Source organism: Aquarana catesbeiana, linkage group LG03 (genome assembly GCF_042186555.1).
Source record: "Aquarana catesbeiana isolate 2022-GZ linkage group LG03, ASM4218655v1, whole genome shotgun sequence".
Lineage (NCBI taxonomy): Eukaryota > Metazoa > Chordata > Amphibia > Anura > Ranidae > Aquarana > Aquarana catesbeiana.
The window spans coordinates 106,901,651-106,921,285 of NC_133326.1; the positions used below are offsets into that span (position 1 = coordinate 106,901,651).

The window sequence follows — 19,635 nt, forward strand, 5'->3', positions numbered from 1 at the left end:
CAGTTATTCAGCTGAGTTGATGCATACTGTGTTGCAGTCCTTCCACAAATCGCTTTAAGCTTCCTGTAATACAGGGAATCCCTGGGGGAATGTGGTATGTGCCTCATGACCTCCCCTCAGGACAAAAACTTGTTAACTTGTCAAACAATCTCATGTCAGGCATGGTTACAGATAGCATATAGAGAAAGGTGAAATGTCATACTGCAACAACTGCCTCCTTCACTACCCAACAACCAGTACCCTTTCTCCTGATTTGAGGAAGATCTCTTCCAGTCATAGAACTGGACCACTGGCACTATACTTTGGTGGGAGGAGTAGGGTCAAATTGTAACTGTCCCTTACAAACTTAATGTAGGTTCCGACTATCTGTCACAGTTTGAGTGCCAGGCACTCTATGGGTTGTCAATTATTGTATACCAACAAGCCTAGAGAAAGGCAGGGCTGAGTCAGAAGAGGCATCCATCTCAGGTGCTGTACTGAGGAAGACAGGCACAGCTGGGGTGTAGTATCTCAATCCTCTGTATTGCTGTCCATGTCCTACACTATGCAGGACTGAGCTGTCAGACTGAGCTGTTGCTCAGTCCTGCAGACTTCTCTGAAGAAGTGCTCTGCTCAACTATGTTCCTTATCAGGAACTTTAACACTGCACCTGCATAAAGCATCATCGCATATGTCTTCAAGGTGATGGTAAATTACATTAGGAAAGCTGCTCTTCCAGTGCAGTCTGCATTGCTGGGCTGTCAATTTGTTAGCCCAGTCACGCTCTTCATTCATTTTTGAATTTGGACCATGGTTATAGCCTTCATTTATAAATTTGGACTTTATATGAGTTATAAGCTACTTTAGTTCCCAGATTATAATACTAATAGTTGTCTGTTTTAACATGCTGATAATAAACAAATCACAAGGTTTAACACATTTTCCATCACCTCCATCTCCACCTGTTTTGTTGTCCATGGTCCAAATGTGGTAACCTCAAGGTCAGTAGACATTGGTATTTTGGCCGTGGGTGCCAGAGGACATTTTAGAACAGGATGATATCTTAAAATAGACACATTTACATAATATGGATAGAGGTAAGAACATGCTTGCAATAAACTGTACATCTCTTGTATTACTGATTTGTATTCAATATCTCACCTGCCTGTCTACTGCAATGAGTCTGATTCACTAAGATTCATTGTCAGGCTTTCTGTTTGAAGCATGTAAATGTTTGTTATTTATAAATTGCATTGGACAAAAAAGCAGCATGCCCCCTCATACCAAGACAAAAAAATCACTGGCACAACAGTACAGTCTGGTAATTCCACATGGACCCCCACCCTTTTGCTACAATCCAACCTTTTCACATTTTTATTGTTTCTAGTTTAAAACAAATATAACCCAAAGGGGGTTGCATTTGGTAACATTATACACCCAAATAACTATTTCTTTTAAAAATATTAACAGGGTTGTGTTGGGCGGTCCTTAGAAATTCTACCTATCCAGTTCCAATCCTCTGACTGTCTAATAAGTTCAGTAATTGATTAGAAAATTAAGGGGTTTACCATTTTCAGTCACTGTAAGCCACACATCTTTGTATTGAATGAAATCACTAATCGTTAATAAAAGCATGAAAACTTGACTGTGGGTACCCTTGATAGGGGAGACTATACAAAGGAATACTGTAAAATTGTAAAAAAAAACACATTTATGGTACTGCTTTTTTAACAATGCAGGGTCAGGCGTGTGAACAACCCAAAACAATTTGATCCTATCATTCATTTTAGATTTGTTGCTAAATTAAAATTTGCTTAAGATTCAAAGACCATGCAGCATAACTTGTTCTTTTTTAGCACACCCATCTCTAAAACTATTCATTGCTAAAAGTTTTAATAAAATGCCTCAGAGCAAGCTTCATTTCTCGATTTCTCAAACTGTAAATAAGAGGGTTTAGCATTGGGATGACCATTGTATACACTACTGAGATAATCTTGTCTTGTTGTAAAGAATATATTGAGCTAGGTCTAAGATACATAAAGAGGATTGTGCTGTAGAAAAGAATGACACAAATGAAATGAGAACCACAGGTGGAGAATGCTTTGCGTCTTCCCTGTAAAGAAGAACTTCTAAAAACAGCACGTAAAATCGAAGTATAAGAGATAACTATGACAATAACAGAGCCAACTGCTACAAAGGATGCAAATATAAACAGAATAAGCTCATTCGTGGAAGTGTCCATACATGAAAGCTTTAGTAAAGGTGGAATATCACAAATAAAGTGGTCAACTTCATGAGAGCCACAAAATGATAGGCTAAATACGGAGCATGTCTGTATTAAAGAATGAAGAAAGCCACCAAAGTAAGAACCACTCAATAACTTAAGACACTTTTCTTTAGTCATAATCCTTAGATAATGAAGTGGGCTACATATTGCTGCATAGCGATCAGTCGCCATTGCGGCAAGAAGAAAACTTTCAGTGCTCCCAAGGGCAATAAAGAAATACATTTGGCAAGCACATCCCAGGTAAGATATACTTTTTTCTGCTGAAATCAAGTCAGCCAGCGTTTTAGGTGTAATACATGAGGAATAGAAAAGATCAATAAATGCTAGGTTGAAGAGGAAAAAGTACATGGGGCTCTGAAGATGGTCACTTGTTGATATAAGCACTGTAATTCCGAGGTTTCCAAATAGAGTGACCAAATACATAGACAGAAACAGAACAAATAGCAGAAAGAGTGGTGAGCTTTGTTCACCAAATCCTAGGAGATAAAATACCTCTGACTGATTGTACAAATGGTGGCCAATGACACCTGTCAAAATTAGTATAACATCAGATAATTATGACTTACAATTAAATGACACAAGATCAACTTGACAACTTTCATAGAAATATCAATATGTTAGCTTAAAGCATACCTAAAGCCAAAACTTCTCTCTTAGATTTGGGTGGCATGGAAAAGGAAAACTCTCCCAAGAGAGCACTGGTTCTGGTGAAAGCTGTCTAAGAGGGGTTTTTCTCTCACAGCAGTGACAGAAGTGAAGGGAAATATCCACAACAAAACACAAATGGAAAAAAATAACTAGGGTTCTAACCATCTCTTACATTATGAAAAATGAAAAAAAAAAAAGTTTTGGCTCTAGCTATACTTTAAAGTTTAGACTGGGGTGTCCAACCTTTTGATCCTCCTGGGCCATATTGGAAGAAGAGGAATTGTCTTGGGCCACACATAAAATACACTAACAATAAGGATAGCCGATGAGCAGAAAAAGTCAAGCAGATCACAAGTTAGCAATCCCTGATAAAGATAATGAGGTTGATTTACTAAAACTGGAGAGTGCAAAATCTGGTGCAAAATATAAAACACAAAAAAGCAGCGCTCTATGGGTAAAAGTCAGATATATAAAACAAAGTATATATGCATAAAAACAAATGCACCTAGGATTGGATACATATTGTACTTATTGTACATCAGCGGTTGCCAAGCAGTATACACAGGACTGTGTACACTGGTGCAAAAATGCAATGAGAAAGATAGCTCTATAGCTCTACAGATCTATAGCTGTATATAGATAAAATTATATTAAAACGGTACCCCCATGGAAGAATCTTGATAAGAAGGGGTTAACTGCTCCTGGGAGGTTTAGCCAGTTGTTAGTGGACTATGGTCATCCCGGGATATGTGGAAGGTGCTCTGATGCTGATCGGAGGGAATGAGAAGGTGAAACCTCTTCCTGCTGACCCGCAATCAGACAGTACAGATCTGAAGAAGAGCAGGGGGAGTACCCGCCGACCGTGGTGATGTAATGCCCTTGCCTTGGTGATCCACCTGAACAGCGTCAGGCTGTTGGAAGCGTGGTGTTAATCACCACTGGCTGGAGAGCGAGGCTGGGAATGCCGGATGTAACCGAGGAGACCGGGCATGCGCGGTGGCATCGTTCTTGCTGTAGCTTTGACAAAGTGCAGGCGCGCGAAACATGTCAGCTACGGCAACTTCTTAGCTTGTGGTCCACCAGTGTTCACAGGGTTCCAGCTTCTGGAGTAGCGCCGAAGTCACCGCGCATGCCCGGTTTCTTCGGTTACATCCAGAGTTCCCAGGATGACCGTGGTCCACTAACAACTGGCTAAACCTCCCGGGAGCAGTTAACCCCTTCTTATCAAGATTCTTCCATGGTGGTACCATTTTAATATAATTTTATCTATATACAGCTATATGCTTTTCATCTTTCTCATTGCATTTGTGCACCAGTGTCCACAGTCCTGTTTATACTGCTTGGCAACCGCTGAAGTACAATAAATACAATTTGTATCCATTCCTAGGCGCATTTGTTTTTATGCATATATACTTTGTTTTATATATCTGACTTTTACCCATAGAGTGCTGCTTTTTGTGTTATATATTTTGCTTTCCATTTGTCCAGTGGTTGGCAGCTGCACTGGGGGTCAGCCCTATTCTCAATATATCTTCATCTGACTGCCAATTTTGAGCGCTCTAGGAACTTGCTGTTGTTTTCAAAATCTGGTGCACTTATGCATGGCAGCCAATCAGCTTCTAACTTCAGCTTGTTCAGTTAAGCTTTGACAAAAAAAAAACCTGGAAGCTGATTTCTATGCAGAGCTACAACAGATTTTGCACTCTCCAGTTTTAGTAAATCAACCCCAATGTACCAATCTGAATAATATTACTCATATTTTTCATTACAAAAGCAAAAGAGGGCAACATAACATTAGTGTGATATGTGATGCTGTTTTTGATAAACAAATGCATCAATATCTGGTTCGATAGATGTAGTAGCAACTCTCAATGAATTCTCAAGGTACTCGTATGTGAATTGAGGTTATTTCAAACTGTAGGATAGAGTTACAAATTACACTCCTTTAAGTAACTGGATGCTCTAGGGTGGGTTAACCAAGTATTCCCAGGGCCGTCTTTGTGCATGGGCATGCTGGGCAGTTGCCCGGGGGGCCCCACTTGCCTGGGGGGCCCCACATGCCCAGCGACCCCAGCACGGGGCCAGAGCCGTACTAAGTGGGAGGCGGGTCGCCCTGGGTACCACACACTGGGGGGGGTTTCAGGCCCTCCGTGATTGAAGCGGTGGCAGAGCTGCAGGTTTAGGCAGCGGCGCAGTGACAGACACAGGCAGGGAGAGGCAAGCTATAGTTGTGATGCAAGGGGGAGGGGGGGTGTGCGTGGGGGGGTGCAGGGCGACACCACTGCACCTACCATCCCCTCCTCTCGCTGCTGCGGGCTGTCTGTGCGATCCCAGATGTCACACAGGCACAGCCAAGCAGAGTGAAGCCGCCCCCCCTTCTCTCTGTTTATGTGTAAACAGGGGGAGGGGATCTGCTGAGCATGTGCCACCGTGCTGATCTGAGGTAACTAATGGGGGGGGGGGGCTGCACTGAAGAGGGGGGTCTGCACTGAATGGAGGCTACACTGAAGGGGGGTCTGCACTGAACGGGGCCTGCACTGAAAAGGGGGGGTCTGCACTGAACAGGGGCTACACTGAAGGGGGGGGCTACACTGAAGGGGGGTCTGCACTGAACGGGGAGCTACACTGAACAGGGGGTCTGCACTGAACAGGGGGCTACACTGAAGAGGGGATCTGCACTGAACGGGGTGCTACACTGAAGGGGGGGTCTGCACTGAAAGGGGGCTACACTGAACGGGGGGTTACACTGAAGGGGGGTCTGCACTGAATGGGGGCTACACTGAAGGGGGGGTCTGCACTGAAGGGGGGGTCTGTGTAACATGCAGGGGGTCCAGAGCTGCAGGGTGCTGTGTAATGTAAAGGGGTCCAGAGGTGCAGGGTGCTGTGTAATGTAAAAGGGTCCAGAAATGCAGGATGATGTGTAATGTAAAAGGGTTTCAGAGATGCAGGGTGATGTGTAATGTGAAGGGATCCAAAGGTGCAGGGTACTGTGTAATGTAAAGGGGCCCAGAGGCGCAGAGGTCTGTGTAATGTAAAGGGGCCCAGAGGGCAGAGGGCTGTGTAATGTAAAGGGGCCCAGAGACGGAGAAGGCAGAGGCAGCGTTGAGACTGTGGACTGCCTCGCCCCTCCAAAGACACTAAAAAATGAACACCAAATGAGAGAAGGCAGGGGAGGAGCTCTCCCCTCTGCGGCTGCGTGGAGAACCTGTATTGGCGTCTATCCATGAGGCAAGGCATCCTGGCGGGAGAAGGCATGGTGACGGTGACAGAATTGATTGACTTGACGGTAAGTCAATCAAGTGACATTTTGCAGAGCTGAGCAATCGATCCCAACCTCCACCACCTGTGCCTCTTACTGATCCTAACCCCCCACCACTGATCTCATCCCTATCCCCCCCATCACCTCTGTTGTAGAAGTAATGGGGGGGATAGGGATGAGATCAGTGGTGGGGATAGGATCAGTAAGAGGCACAGGTGGTGGTGGGAGAGGATGGTGCCACCACTACCACCCCCCTTCAAGTACCACCACAGTCACCCCCCCTCAAGTACCACCGCTGCCAGCCCCAAGTACCACCGCTGCTACCCACCAAGTACCACCGCTGCCACCTCCCCAAGTACCACTGCTGCCACCCCCCAAGTACCACTGCTGCTACCCCCCTCAAGTACCACCTCTTGCCACCCCACTCAAGTACCACCTCTTGCCACCCCCCAAGTACCACCGCTGCCACCCCCCTAAGTACCACCGCTGCCACCCCCCAAGTACCACTGCTGCCACCCCCCCAAATTACCACCGCTTGCCACCCCTCTCAAGTACCACCGCTGCTACCCCTCCCCCTCAAGTATCATTGCTGCCACCCCCCTCAACATCATCATTGCCACCCCCCTCAAGTATCACCACTGCCACCCCCTCAACATCACCATTGCCACCCTCCCTCAAGTACCACCGCTGCCACCCCCCCTCAACATCACCGCTGCCACCCCCCTCAAGTACCACTGCTGCCACCCTCCCTGAACTACCGCCGTTGGTAGGGCCCCAGTGCACTGTATTGCCCGGGGGCCTATAATGCTCTTAAGATGGCACTGAGTATTCCATTTTTTTTTTAAATGTAATAGTGAAGTAGTTTTTATAAGCTAGCATCAGTTCGTACTGTGCTTTACAGTCGATAAATTTGGTGTGTCCATGGATTTCCATAGGCTAGTTATTGTGAGTCTTGCTGCTATTAATGTATGGCTCACAATTTTTCTATATGTTATTGGGTATATATTCAGTTTAAGACCTAATAAGGCTGCAGCAGGAGTAAGCTTGGTTAGATTTCCCATAAGATCTGTTATGAATGACGCTACTGATTTCCAGAAGCTCTGTACGTTTTTACAGCTCCTTAGTATGTGCAAAAGGTTGCCTGTCTTTTTCCCTTCGTGTGCTTCATCCTTGAAAATAGTTGCTCAGGAATATAGGTGCTGCCGAAAACGATGACATGAATAAGGCAAGATTGTAGAAGATATGGGAAGATAAAACCTTTAAAAATCCAGTAACGAGACACTGTCAAATTGTTCTTTGCCCGCATGTGTTCGCAAAGTGTAAACGCATTTTTACAAAAGAAAAAAAAAAACCTACATTTTTAAGTAAGTTTACAATTTTGTGTTGGGCCGCATTCATAGCCGTCTTTGCAAGAATGCAGCCTGTGGGCCGCAGGTTGTTCACCTCTGGTACTATTTTGATTTTTTTTGATTACTCAGTAAAGGCTGTGTACACTAAGTGTCGGTTCACAAAGGGGCAACCCGACTTACAGCGTGACTTTGCAAGGCGATTTGGAAGCGACTTCAGCGTGACTTTGAGCAACTTACAACATAAAGTGGCCTCCAGGACAGGCGACTTTGGCTGTGGCCAATCACAGAATAATCAGCTCCATGGGAGGGAGGGGGTTGCCTGGGTAAATGTGGGGAGTACCTGGGTAAATTATTTTCTTTTTCATGTAAAGTCGCTTCAATATAGATTGAGATCCGATGTGGAGGCGACTTCCATTGAAATCTTTGTGTACAAGTCGCCTTGAAGTAGTACAGGAACCTTTTCTGAAGTTGGAGCGACTTCAGTGGTGCACATTAAGACTGCTCTCATTCACTTCTGTGGCATTTCTTATGCCCAGCGACTCGGAACGACTTGAGGACTTACAAGTCGGATCCCAAGTCGCTGTAGTGTGAACCGGCACTAACAGTCGTAGTGGTCACAATTTCAGATTTCTTCTGTCTAGATTTACCTACAGTTAATACATCACTGGCAGCATGCCCCATCCCTTCCCTGTACTTTTACTATGGATGAAGGGAATTCCAAAAACTACCTTTAAAACTACCTTGGCATGTCACCACTAGAGCACATTTAACAACGTTTAAAAAAATTGGTTCCCTCAACTATTTACTGTTCTTTTGTCTTGTCCAAAAAAAATTGGTTTGCTAAAGTGAGAGAAGACCGGTGTTGGAAAATGTGATACCAAGTGGTCACAAAATACTGGTGGAAGACTGGCAAATAGCAGAGGATTAGGGATAAGACACTAAAACATACATTACTGGAATGGTTTACTGGTCTAGATATCTGTCTGCCTATATACCGTATTTATCGGCATATAACACGCGATGGCGTATAACACGCACCCCAAGTTTAGGAGAGAATTTTAAGGAAAAAAACTTTTAGGAGGGAAGTTTAAGGAAAAGAAACTTACATTAAAATGCCCATCGATGCAGCCTCATCAGTGTTCATCTGCAGCCTTGTTAGTGTCATTGCAGCCTTTTCAGTGTCCATTGCAGCCTTGTCAGTGCAGCTTTGCCCCAGTGCAGCCTTGTCAGTGCAGCTTTGCCCCAGTGCAGTCTTGTTAGTGCAGCTTTGCCTCAGTGCAGTCTTGTTAGTGCAGCTTTGCCCCAGTGCAGCTTTGCCCCAGTGCAGTCTTGTCAGTGCAGCTTTGTCCCAGTGCAGTCTTGTTAGTGCAGCTTTGCCCCAGTGCAGCTTTGCCCCAGTGCAGCCTTGTCAGTGCAGCTTTGCCCCAGTGCAGTCTTGTTAGTGCAGCTTTGCCCCAGTGCAGTCTTGTCAGTGCAGCTTTGCCCCAGTGCAGCTTTGCCCCAGTGGTCAGTGCAGCCTTGCCCCCAGTGTCCATGCCTACCGCCGCCGCCGCCTCCGCCTCTGCCGCCGCCGCCATACACATAGCTGCATGTAGTTGTAGTTTTAAATATGGCGCCGCGGAGTTCGGAGGGACTCGGCGCTGGCGGAACTGAACGAACGTCGCCGAGATACACATAGTCGAGTGTACTCGGCTCTTTCCGGCGCCGCTCACAGTGACTGTGAGCGGCGCCGGAAAGAGCCGAATACTCTCGACTATGTGTATCTCGGCTCTGTGATTTCGGTGGCGCTCGTTCAGCTCCGCCAAGTCCCTCCGAACTCCACGGCGCCATATTTAAAACTACTCGCTATGTGAATGTCGGCGGCGACACGCACCCACTATTGTCCCCTGATTTTAAGGGGAAAAAAGTGCGTGTTATACGCCGATAAATACGGTATATGCATATTTACATAGATCAGTGTTTCTTAAACTATGGGTATGGACCCATGTCCCTGGCATGTTTGGGATGGTTCATCAATTGACTTTGTATCCAAAAGCAAAATCATCAGATGGTGATTGATAGCACACTGACTATGATTGACAGCAAAAACATGTATAGGGAGCAGAAGCAACTCAACCATCCAGCCAAGGTTTTGATGTGAACAGACTCTGGACAAGTTGGAAAACTCAACGACTGAAAAAAAAAAATACATCAAATATTTTATTCCTCTATTCCTCTGACTTTACTAAAATTTGCAAGAATGGTGAAGGACACCCACAATGGCTTCTATGGGGGTACGTTTTTAATAATGAAAATCCTAAATGTAACCAAGCTAAAAAGGCTAAAACACATTTTTTAACAAGGTACCCACAGCACAAAAGCTCAGGGTGCAAGGTATTCTTTAATGGCAAGCTTCAAAAACAATTTCAGTTGTTAAAGGGCAAGTCATTTCAGGCAGAATCAGTTTGTAAGACAATATTTGGATAGACAGCTAGCATCGTACCACCAATTTAGGGAACGTTCTGCAGGAGTTCTCATTTGTACTCTTCCACCCTCCCCCCCACAGGGCCGATCCTAGGGTCACAGGTGCCTGGGTGCAGAAATATTACTGGCGCCCCCACATGGGCGTGGTCATCTTACAAACTCCTCCTCTTTACAAATGTTTCTATGGCAATGACTCAAACACAGAAATGCTCCCCTAAAGAGTCTTCGTTACCCTGGGATCCTCCCATGATCTCTTAACAATAAACAAAATACAGGAAGAGAGTACTCTAATGGGACCTGGAGGGGGGGTCTCTCTAATGGACACAGAGAGGGCTTCTGTTAGAGGGTGTTAGAAAGAGCCCCCAGACATACTGTAGACATACTACAGGAGATGGTCAGAGACTGCAGATATGTGCGTGTATCAACATGAGATTGTCAGAGACTGCAGACATGATACAAGAGATGGTCAGAGACTGCAACATGATACAAGAGATGGTCAGAGACTGTGGACAGTGTCACGGAACGTCCCACACTCTGCTTGAGTGCTTCCCTCATATACCACTTCCTCCCAGTCTGTATACAGATATCAGATATTCCAACCTCTCTGAGCACAAAACAAGGCGACACTTGCTTGTTGCTACCATGAACTGTTTTTATTTAGAATAAAAATTACAAGACTTTATATGCCGTTGGAACCTCCTCTAACAATACAACTGTAACCTAATTAACATAATTAACATGAGCTAATTAACTAAAAAATTTACCCAGACCAGATGACAGACTTGTGGGCACCGAGCTTCACACAGTAGTATAAACACAATAGCTGGAGCTAATTACAATTAACAATACAAACAACAATCTCCCCCCCTCCTCAGCTTATTCATCAACAGTTAGGCTCCTAGCCAGTCCTGGAGGCTAATGTGATCAGCTCACTCAATTAACAGGTTGAGTTCAGAATCAACCAAACCAATAATAGTCTCTATATACATCCTGGGAGATATTGTGGACAAATATTACTGTCCCATTTTAAGTAGTCCAAGATATATTTTCTCACTCACCCTGTGCCAGGATGGCACAGGGTGACTTAGACATAAGATGTATTCTGAGTTCCACGGGCCCTCCCGTCACATCTCTCCCCTTTCGGCAGAAGACTAACACAGGAGGAGACCCCAGACGGGTTGACTCCGAAGTTAGTAAGTAGTTCCAGTCCTCTACTGCCTGTACCCACACAGTACCCCAAAAAAATTGTTCCAAACAAAGCATTACTCACCCAGCCAACCTCTGCCTCTCTAAGAGAACATATCTGCCGCTGGGGAGAGGCCTGGACTGGCCCTTCTCCCTGGAGTCCTTTCTGCCGCTGGAGAGAAGACAGGGTGTCTGGGCTCACTCTGTCATGCTGTTGGGGATCTGGGCCCACTGCCCAGCATCCCTGGGGTATACAGGTGGAGACTGAAGTCCCATCCACCTTCACAGGAAATCCATCCTCTGTTAGTCGAGGGCAGAGTCCAGCAGTTCTCGGCCCTGTTGCCAGCCCTTCTGCTGGAAACCCCACACCATCTGTTCCGGCTAACTGTTGGGGAGGGAGGCCGACTGCCCCACCTCCCTGGAACTCTGTAGTTGTTGCCGGTGCTGGGCAGAGGTTGGTAACACTCTGCCCTGTTGCCAGCACTTCTGCTGGGGACTCCGCATCCTCCGCTCCGGCTAACCGTTGGGGCAGGAGGCTGGCTTCCTCCACTCCCAAACTGTGTAGCTGCCATTGGGGAGGTGAGCCGGCTGCTTCCTTTTCCATTCCCTCATCTGGTTGCTTGGATGACATGTCTATGGTACTGTCTCCCAGGTGCACTGATCTTTGCTGGGGAGGGAAGGCCGCTTCCTCCACCCTGACCAACTGTTGGGGAGGGACAACACATACCTCCTCTCCCTTCTCCCCCTGTATCTGCTGCTGGGAAGTGATTGCCACCTTCTCACCCTGGGCCTCCGAAACTGCCACATGTGTGGGGCAGAGGTCTTGGACCCTCTGTCCGGTTGCCAGATCTTCAGCTGGAGAAGTTTAACTCCACAGATACTGCTGTTGGTGCTGGGCAGAGCACAGTGAAGTTTGGCCCCAATAGCAGCTCTTCTGCTGGAGGCTCATCAGGTTGTTCTTCCTCAGCAGAAAAGTCTATTAAATCCCCTACCTCTATAACTGGTGTCTGTGGATAGAGGTTCACCATCTCCTGTCCGTGGAACTCAGAAGATGCCATCAGTGCTGAGCAGAGCGCAATGAAGTTTGGCCCTAATCCCAACTCTTCTGCTGGGGGCTCACCCGATGGTTCTTCCTCAGCAGAAAAGTCTATCAAATCCCCTGTCTCTGCAACTGGTGTCTGGGGATGGAGGTTCACCATCTCCTGTCTATGGAATCCAGAAGATGCTATCAGTGCTGGGACCTCTGCCCGGTTGTCAGCACTTCAGGTTTGGGGATGGCAATCTCCAGATTTTCCGCTGCAGATTCTCTGGCATGCTGCTGGACAGGCACATTCCTCCATCCAAGATCATCCCATGCAGAAACAGGATCATCAAGGTCAGTCAGCACTTGCTGCATCCGCCATAAGACCTCCGCCTCCCTAGCTGTGGGGGCAGGTTGGCAAAGCACACTATTGCTCTGTCACATTGCCGACTCTTCAGCCAGGATTTACGGGTTGTCAGCTGGTATTTCCTGATAGTCCCAGGCAAAGGGAGCCCAGCCCTGGCACTGAGCAATGTCTAGCAGCCGTCTGTAGGCGATCTCTAGCTCCCATTCCTGAATGGCCAGAAACTCCAAATCTTCCTGTGCCCAGTGCACTTCCGAAATGTTCAGTAGCCCTTCTCTGAAATCCATGATTTCATCCACCCGTCACTCCAAATCACTCCCAAAGTTAGGGTCCCCTGTCAGCTTCACATACAACAGTCCCAAGCCGCCATAGCTTAAGCCTTCCGTTGGGCTGTCATCCGCTATCCAGGGACATGCTTGGGATACATGCCACCGGAGGGCTCTGTAGCTCTCATCCAGCTTTATCTCTGCCCAGACCAGCCTGCTTAATTCAGCTGTCTGCTTCTTGTGTGTTTTTTCTCCCAAAAACCACACCCGCAGTCCATACTGCAACCAGTACCTTTCCTCGATCGAGGGGAGAACTTTTCCCTGGTGTCGCTGCTCACGGGCTAGCACTTCCTTCTAGAGTTTGCAGCGAATAGAATCACACCATCCCAGCAGGACCCGCTCCGATACTGGTCCTCTGTGCTGTATCTGCATCTCTCGCAACCTCCTTCTGAATTCCTCATCCATGGCGGCTTTTATCTGTACCTCTCCTCTCCTGCTATCTGGACCTTGGATCCAGATGGAAGTTTGGATGTCCCAGACTGCAGGAAGCTTTCCCGCTGCTTGCCACCAATGTCACGGAACGTCCCACACTCTGCTTGAGTGCTTCTGTCATATACCACTTCCTCCCAGTCTGTATACAGATATCAGATATTCCAACCTCTCTGAGCACAAAACAAGGCGACACTTGCTTGTTGCTACCATGAACTGTTTTTATTTAGAATCAAAATTACAAGACTTCATATGCCGTTGGAACCTCCTCTAACAATACAACTGTAACCTAATTAACATAATTAACATGAGCTAATTAACTAAAAAATTTACCCAGACCAGATGACAGACTTGTGGGCACCGAGCTTCACACAGTAGTATAAACACAATAGCTGGAGCTAATTACAATTAACAATACAAACAACAATTTCCCCCCTCCTCAGCCTATTCATCAACAGTTCGGCTCCTAGCCAGTCCTGGAGGCTAATGTGATCAGCTCACTCAATTAACAGGTTGAGTTCAGAATCAACCAAACCAATAATAGTCTCTACATACATCCTGGGAGATATTGTGGACAAATATTACTGTCCCATTTTAAGTAGTCCAAGATATATTTTCTCACTCACCCTGTGCCAGGATGGCACAGGGTGACTTAGACATAAGATGTATTCTGAGTTCTACGGGCCCTCCCGTCACAGACAGGATACAAGAGATGGTCAGAGACTGTGGAAATGATACAAGGGATCTATGCATCAAATGCAGCCTACCAGTGCCCACCAATTGCAGCCTCATCAGTGCCTATCAAATGCAGCCTACCAGTGCCCATCAAATGCAGCCTGCCAGTGCCCATGAAATGCAGCCTGCCAGTGTCCACCAATTGCAGCCTACCAGTGCCCACCAATTGCAGCCTACTAGTACCCCTGGATCAAACAAAGCGGCGATGATCTCCTATTGTCACGGAGCTTGGATTTGAATCTCCCAAGCGGCCTCTGTAAGTCCCGCCTCCTAGACCAGTTTGCGGCTCCTATGAAACACATCACACTGATTAAATTTCACAGTATTGGATCAGTGTTCCGTCTATTACAGGAGCCAGTCTAGGAGGCGGGACTTTGCTACAGTGCTGCCCAGGGGCGGACTGACAACTCATGGGGCCCCCGGGCAATAGGAAATTATGGGCCCCCAAGGTTTAAAGATGGCTGCCGTCATACCCTCCACACTCCTCTCCTGTACATAGCGCCCACTGTCATACCTTCTACACACCTCTCCTGTACATACCGTCACTTTTAAAACCCTCCACACTCCTCCCCTAGAGGGTATGACAGAGGGCGGTATGTACAGGAGAGGAGTGTGGAGGGTATGACAGTGGGTGGTATGTACAGGAGAGGAGTTTGGAGGGTATGACAGTGGGTGGTATGTACAGGAGAGGAGTGTGGAGGGTATTACAGTGGGTGGTATGTACAGGAGAGGAGTGTGGAGGGTATGACAGTGGGCAGTATATACAGGAGAGGAGTGTGGAGGGTATGACAGTGGGCGGTATATACAGGAGAGGAGTGTGGATGGTATGACATTGGGTGGTATGTACAGGAGTGTGGAGGGTATGACAGTGGGCGGTATGTACAGGAGAGGAGTGTGGAGGATTTGACAATGGGCGGTATGTGTAGGAGAGGAGTGTGAAGGGTATTACAATGGGCGGTATGTACAGGAGAGAAAAAAAAAATCACGCCCACCAAAAGGCCCCCGCATCCATTATTTTATATCATAATTAAAACTAATATTAAATTTATCAGGAAGTCAGATTTACATGCAACAGCAACAGCACCCCTACTTCACATCAGGAGTCCCCCCTTAAAAACCACTTCAATACCGCACATAGTCAAATGACATCCTTGACTTTGTGTGCGGATATCTGAATGATGCCTGCAGCTAAAGGCATCATTCAGATATCATTCTTTCCAGCTGGCGATTCTGTGTACCATAAGAATGATCATAATGGCAATTCCACAACCTGATCGTTCTTATAGGCGACGGGAGGGGACCCCTTCCTGCCGCCATCTGGTGCTTCTCTGGGCTCTCCCATGCCATCAGGGGCCCAGAGAAAGAATCGGCCAGCGCTGGATGACTACAATAGAGATTTCCAGTGACCAGATGGTCACCAGTCATCTCTATGACCGTTGGAGGCCTGGGCGTGACGTTCCCGGATGTAAACAAAGCCGCGAACGTGGCTGTCAGCATGAGATCAGTGAATTTTTTTTCACGATCTCATGCTTTCCAGCCAGGAGGAGAGATGTGGGATCTTATTAAAAATAATAATACATTTTTTTTTAAAACGCCCCTGTCCCGGTAGCTCGCGCTCAGAAGTGAATGCACACGCAAGTCACGCCCACATATGTAAACGCCATTCAATCCACACATTTTAGGTACCTCCACGTGCGTTAGAGTGTGTGCAACAATTCTAGCACTAGACCTCCTCTGTAACTCTAAACTGGTAACCTGTAAAAATTTTCAAAGCGTTACCTATGGAGATTTTTAAGTACCGAAGTTTGGCGCCATTCCATGAGTGTGCGCAATTTTAAAGCGTGACATATTAGGTATCTATTTACTCAGCGTGACATCATCTTTCACATTATAGAAAAAAATTGGGCTAACTGTTTTACTGTTTTGTTATTTTCAAATTCATTAAACTTTTCCAAAAAAAAGGCGTTTGAAAAATTATTGCGCAAATACCGTGCGAGATAAAAAGTTACAATGACCGTCATTTTATTCCCCAGGGTGTCTGCTAAAAAAACATATATAATATTTGGGGGTTCTGAGTAATTTTTATGATGATTTTTACATGTAGGAGAGAAGTCCCAGAATAGGCCGGTATTGAAGTGGTTAACAGCAGGAGCTCCATACTCAGCATCAAGAGCCCCCTTTCACATCGTGAGTCTCCTAATTAACATCAAGAGTCTCCTTTTACATCAGAAGTCCCCCCTTTACATTAGGAGTCCCCCTTTGCGTCAGTAGTCCCTACTTACTTCAGAAGTCCCCTTTAACATCAGAGTCCCTCTTTACATCAATAGCCTCCTACTGAACATCAGGTTTCTCACTTTATGCCAGAATCCCTCTTTACATCAGAAGTCTCCCCTTCACATTAGGAGTTTTGTCGCGGCTTTGGGTCTTCTACCCCCTATGCTCATGCCTGTGTCCTCCTCTTTTGTGCGAGTGCTCAAGTCCAGCCCTGGAACATACACAAGCTGGTGAGGTTAACAAGCAACCCCCCGACCCCAACCTCCATCACCACCAGTGGCTGCTTGACAGCCTACAAATTTTTGCACCCCAAAATTATCTTTTCCATGCAGAGCGAACTGAGGAGCATGCTCCGCTACTGATGCCCGTCTGCTATTGACTTAGCCAGGGAGGGGATGTAGGGTGTGCACAGCCTGAGGGAAGTGGTGTGGCCTTTGTACGGGGCATCACAACCCCCCCCATTCAGGGACAATTTTGCTAAGGACGGCGGGGGGGATGTAGTCTCAGGGTTGATCAGTGGTGGGGTTGACTTGTCGAGCGAATGGCTGGTGTTAGCAATTAAATCATCCAGACACCATGCTTGATATGGTGTCAGGATGATCAAATCACATTTCTATTATTACATTGTAATATATAATGAAATAGTTTAACTCACCATAATGCAGAATCAGTGGGAGCCATGAGATTGTCACTTGCCACCAGATGCAGCGTATCATTTGCCACTGTCGCCTGCCACCAGATGCATGTCACTTGCCACCTCCGCCTGCTGCCAGATGCAGCATGTCACTTGCCACCATCACCTGCCACCAGATGCAGCATGTCACTTGCCACCATCGCCTGCTGCCAGATGCAGCGTGTCACTTTCCAATATTACCTGCCACCAGATGCAGCGTGTCACTTGCCACCATCACCTGCCACCAGATACAGCATGTCACTTGCCACCATCGTCTACTGCTAGGTGCAGCGTGTCACTTGCCACCATCACCTGCCACTAGATGCAGCATGTCACTTGCCACCTTCGCCTGCTGCCAGATGCAGCGTGTCAATTGCCACCATCACCTGCCACCAGATGCAGCGTGTCACTTGACACCGTCGCCTGCCACCAGATGCAGCATGTCACTTGCCACCGTCGCCTACCACTAGATGCAGCGTGTCACTTGCCACCGTCGCCTGCCGCCAGATGCAGCATGTCACTTGCCACAGTCGCCTGCCACCAGATGCAGCGTGTCACTTGCCACCCTCGCCTGCTGCCAGATGCAGCATTCAACTTGCCATAGTTGCCTGCCACCAGATGCAGATTGTCACTTGCCACCTTTGCCTGCTGCCAGATGCAGCGTGTCACTTGTCACAGTCGCCTGCTCCCAGATGCAGCGTGTCACTTGCCACAATCGCCTCCCACCAGATGCAGCGTGTCACTTGCCACCTTCGCTTGCTGCCAGATGCAGTGTGTCACTTGCCACCTTTGCCTGCCACCAGATGCAGCCTATCTCTTGCCACCGTCGCCTGCCGCCAGATGCAGTATGTCACTTGCCACCTTCGCCTGCTCCCAGATGCATCGTGTCTCTTTCCACCTTCACCTGCCACAAGATGCAACATTTCATTTGCAACCGTCACCTGCTGCCAGATGCAGCGTGTCACTTGCCACCTTCACCTGCCGCCAGATGCAACATGTAATTTGCAACCATCACATGCTGCCAGATGCAGAGTGTCACTTGCCATCTATATCCTGGCTTTCTCTCCCTCCCCTTCAGCTGGGCATGCCGGGTGCTGCAGTTTCCCTCTTAGGATTGCTGGGGCTTGCCAGTCCTCAGGACTACATGTCCCATGATCCTCTTTTGTGCTCCTTTTTTGTTTTTTTCCTGCTCAGTAGGAAGGGGAGGGCGCCGCTCCCCACTCCCGAGTACAGCAGGATGAGGAAGAGAGGGAAAGAAGGGGAAAGAAGAGCCCACAGCTACTCTCTCCACACAGAGACACAGCCACTTCCCCAGATGCTGACCGAAAGGAGGCGGGGAAATGAGTAGAAAACAGAGAGCCCTCTCCTTACAGCTGTTTCTCCTCCTCGGACCCACTCGCCGCTGCTATCATTTGCCGGCAGGGAGCGCATGCGGGAGGGGGATCCATGGCACCTGGGCTTTGGCGCCCCTCCTCTGCCCTAGCTAGTGGTGCCTCGGCACTGGGCACCCAGTGCCCACCTGCCCAGGATCAGCCCGAGTCCCCTATGATGTATTATAAAAACAGATCTGCATTATTTGCTGTGTGTGTGTGTTTTATTATTATTTACAGCCATTTTTATTTGTATGTTTTTTTTTTTCAAGTTTTGGTAAAACTCTCTTTTTTGGGTTCCAGTATGGTGATAATTTTCTTATCTGGGGCCTCAAATAGAAAGTTTAACAATCCCTGATATAGAAAAAGAAAGGACAAAAAAGTGAGAGAAATATTTTTAAGATTAAAAAAAACAAATAGGGTATACAATGACAGTAGGATTTCAGATAAAATAAACCTAAAGAGAAACAAAACTGTCTAGGGACCCCAGCAGAACTTGTCATAATGTGCAGGTTTCCGTGGCTGAAAAAATTCAGAACCCGAAAGGCAGCAAGAAAGATCATAACCATAGTTTTTTGGAATAAGTAAGGTATTTTGACTGACTAATTGCAAAAAGTTTGCAGAATACTATTCTAACTTGCTGTGCTAATTAAGAGGGGTTGGAAATAAAAATGGCAGGGGAAACTGTGGACAGGTGTTCTCTCTTTGCAGGATAATGCAACTACTGGCGAGGATGTTTTAAAGAATTTGGCGACTTAGTACACCATTCACCATTCACCCTATTCACTTGCTCCATCTGACATTAAACCTTAAACATAATTTGAAAGGAAGGAGATTTTCAAATGATTTAGCTGTGATATCAATGGCAGTGCAGTATTTAGGTGACCACACATCAAAATTTCTTTGGGAGGAATTAAAGATTGCCAATTGATGTGCCAATTGTGTTTTGCTTTGGAGTGAATATATGAAATAGCATGTAAGTTTCATAGCTATAGGTCATTCGCTTATCTGTCAGGCCTAGAATTTTTCAGCACCCCCTTGTATACCAGACAAATCAAGTACTTGTACCTACTACAAGCAATATGATCAATTGATGACAAGCAGTGATGACCAGCCCATTTTATCTTCTTAGAGGTGCTTATTATATCACACAGAGATTTTCCTGTATGTTACAATGACTTAGTAAAACTGGAGTGTGCAAAATCTGGTCTATCTCAGCTTCCTAACTTCAACTTATTCAGTTAATCTCTGACAAAAAAAGCTGGAATCTGAT

The 19,635-nt window shown here is 46.7% G+C and overlaps 1 protein-coding gene across 1 annotated transcript; it reads right to left on the reverse strand.

Moving 5' to 3' along the window:
- Positions 1–1,852: 1,852 nt before the first annotated feature.
- On the reverse strand, positions 1,853–3,917 carry LOC141133922 (olfactory receptor 5AR1-like). Its single transcript, XM_073623538.1, has 2 exons — positions 3,851–3,917; positions 1,853–2,793 (listed from the first exon to the last, which is right to left on the reverse strand). Exons 1-2 carry the CDS (start codon positions 3,915–3,917, stop codon positions 1,853–1,855), a joined length of 1,008 nt encoding a protein of 335 aa, XP_073479639.1.
- Positions 3,918–19,635: the final 15,718 nt, after the last annotated feature.

Coding starts and splice junctions, on each gene's coding strand:
- LOC141133922 (XM_073623538.1), bottom strand. CDS start 3,917: ATGCCACCGCGCATGCCCGGTCTCCTCGGTTACATCCGGCATTCCCAG. Junction 2,794..3,850: donor GCCTCGCTCTCCAGCCAGTG/GTGATTAACACC, acceptor TAATTTTGACAG/GTGTCATTGGCCACCATTTG.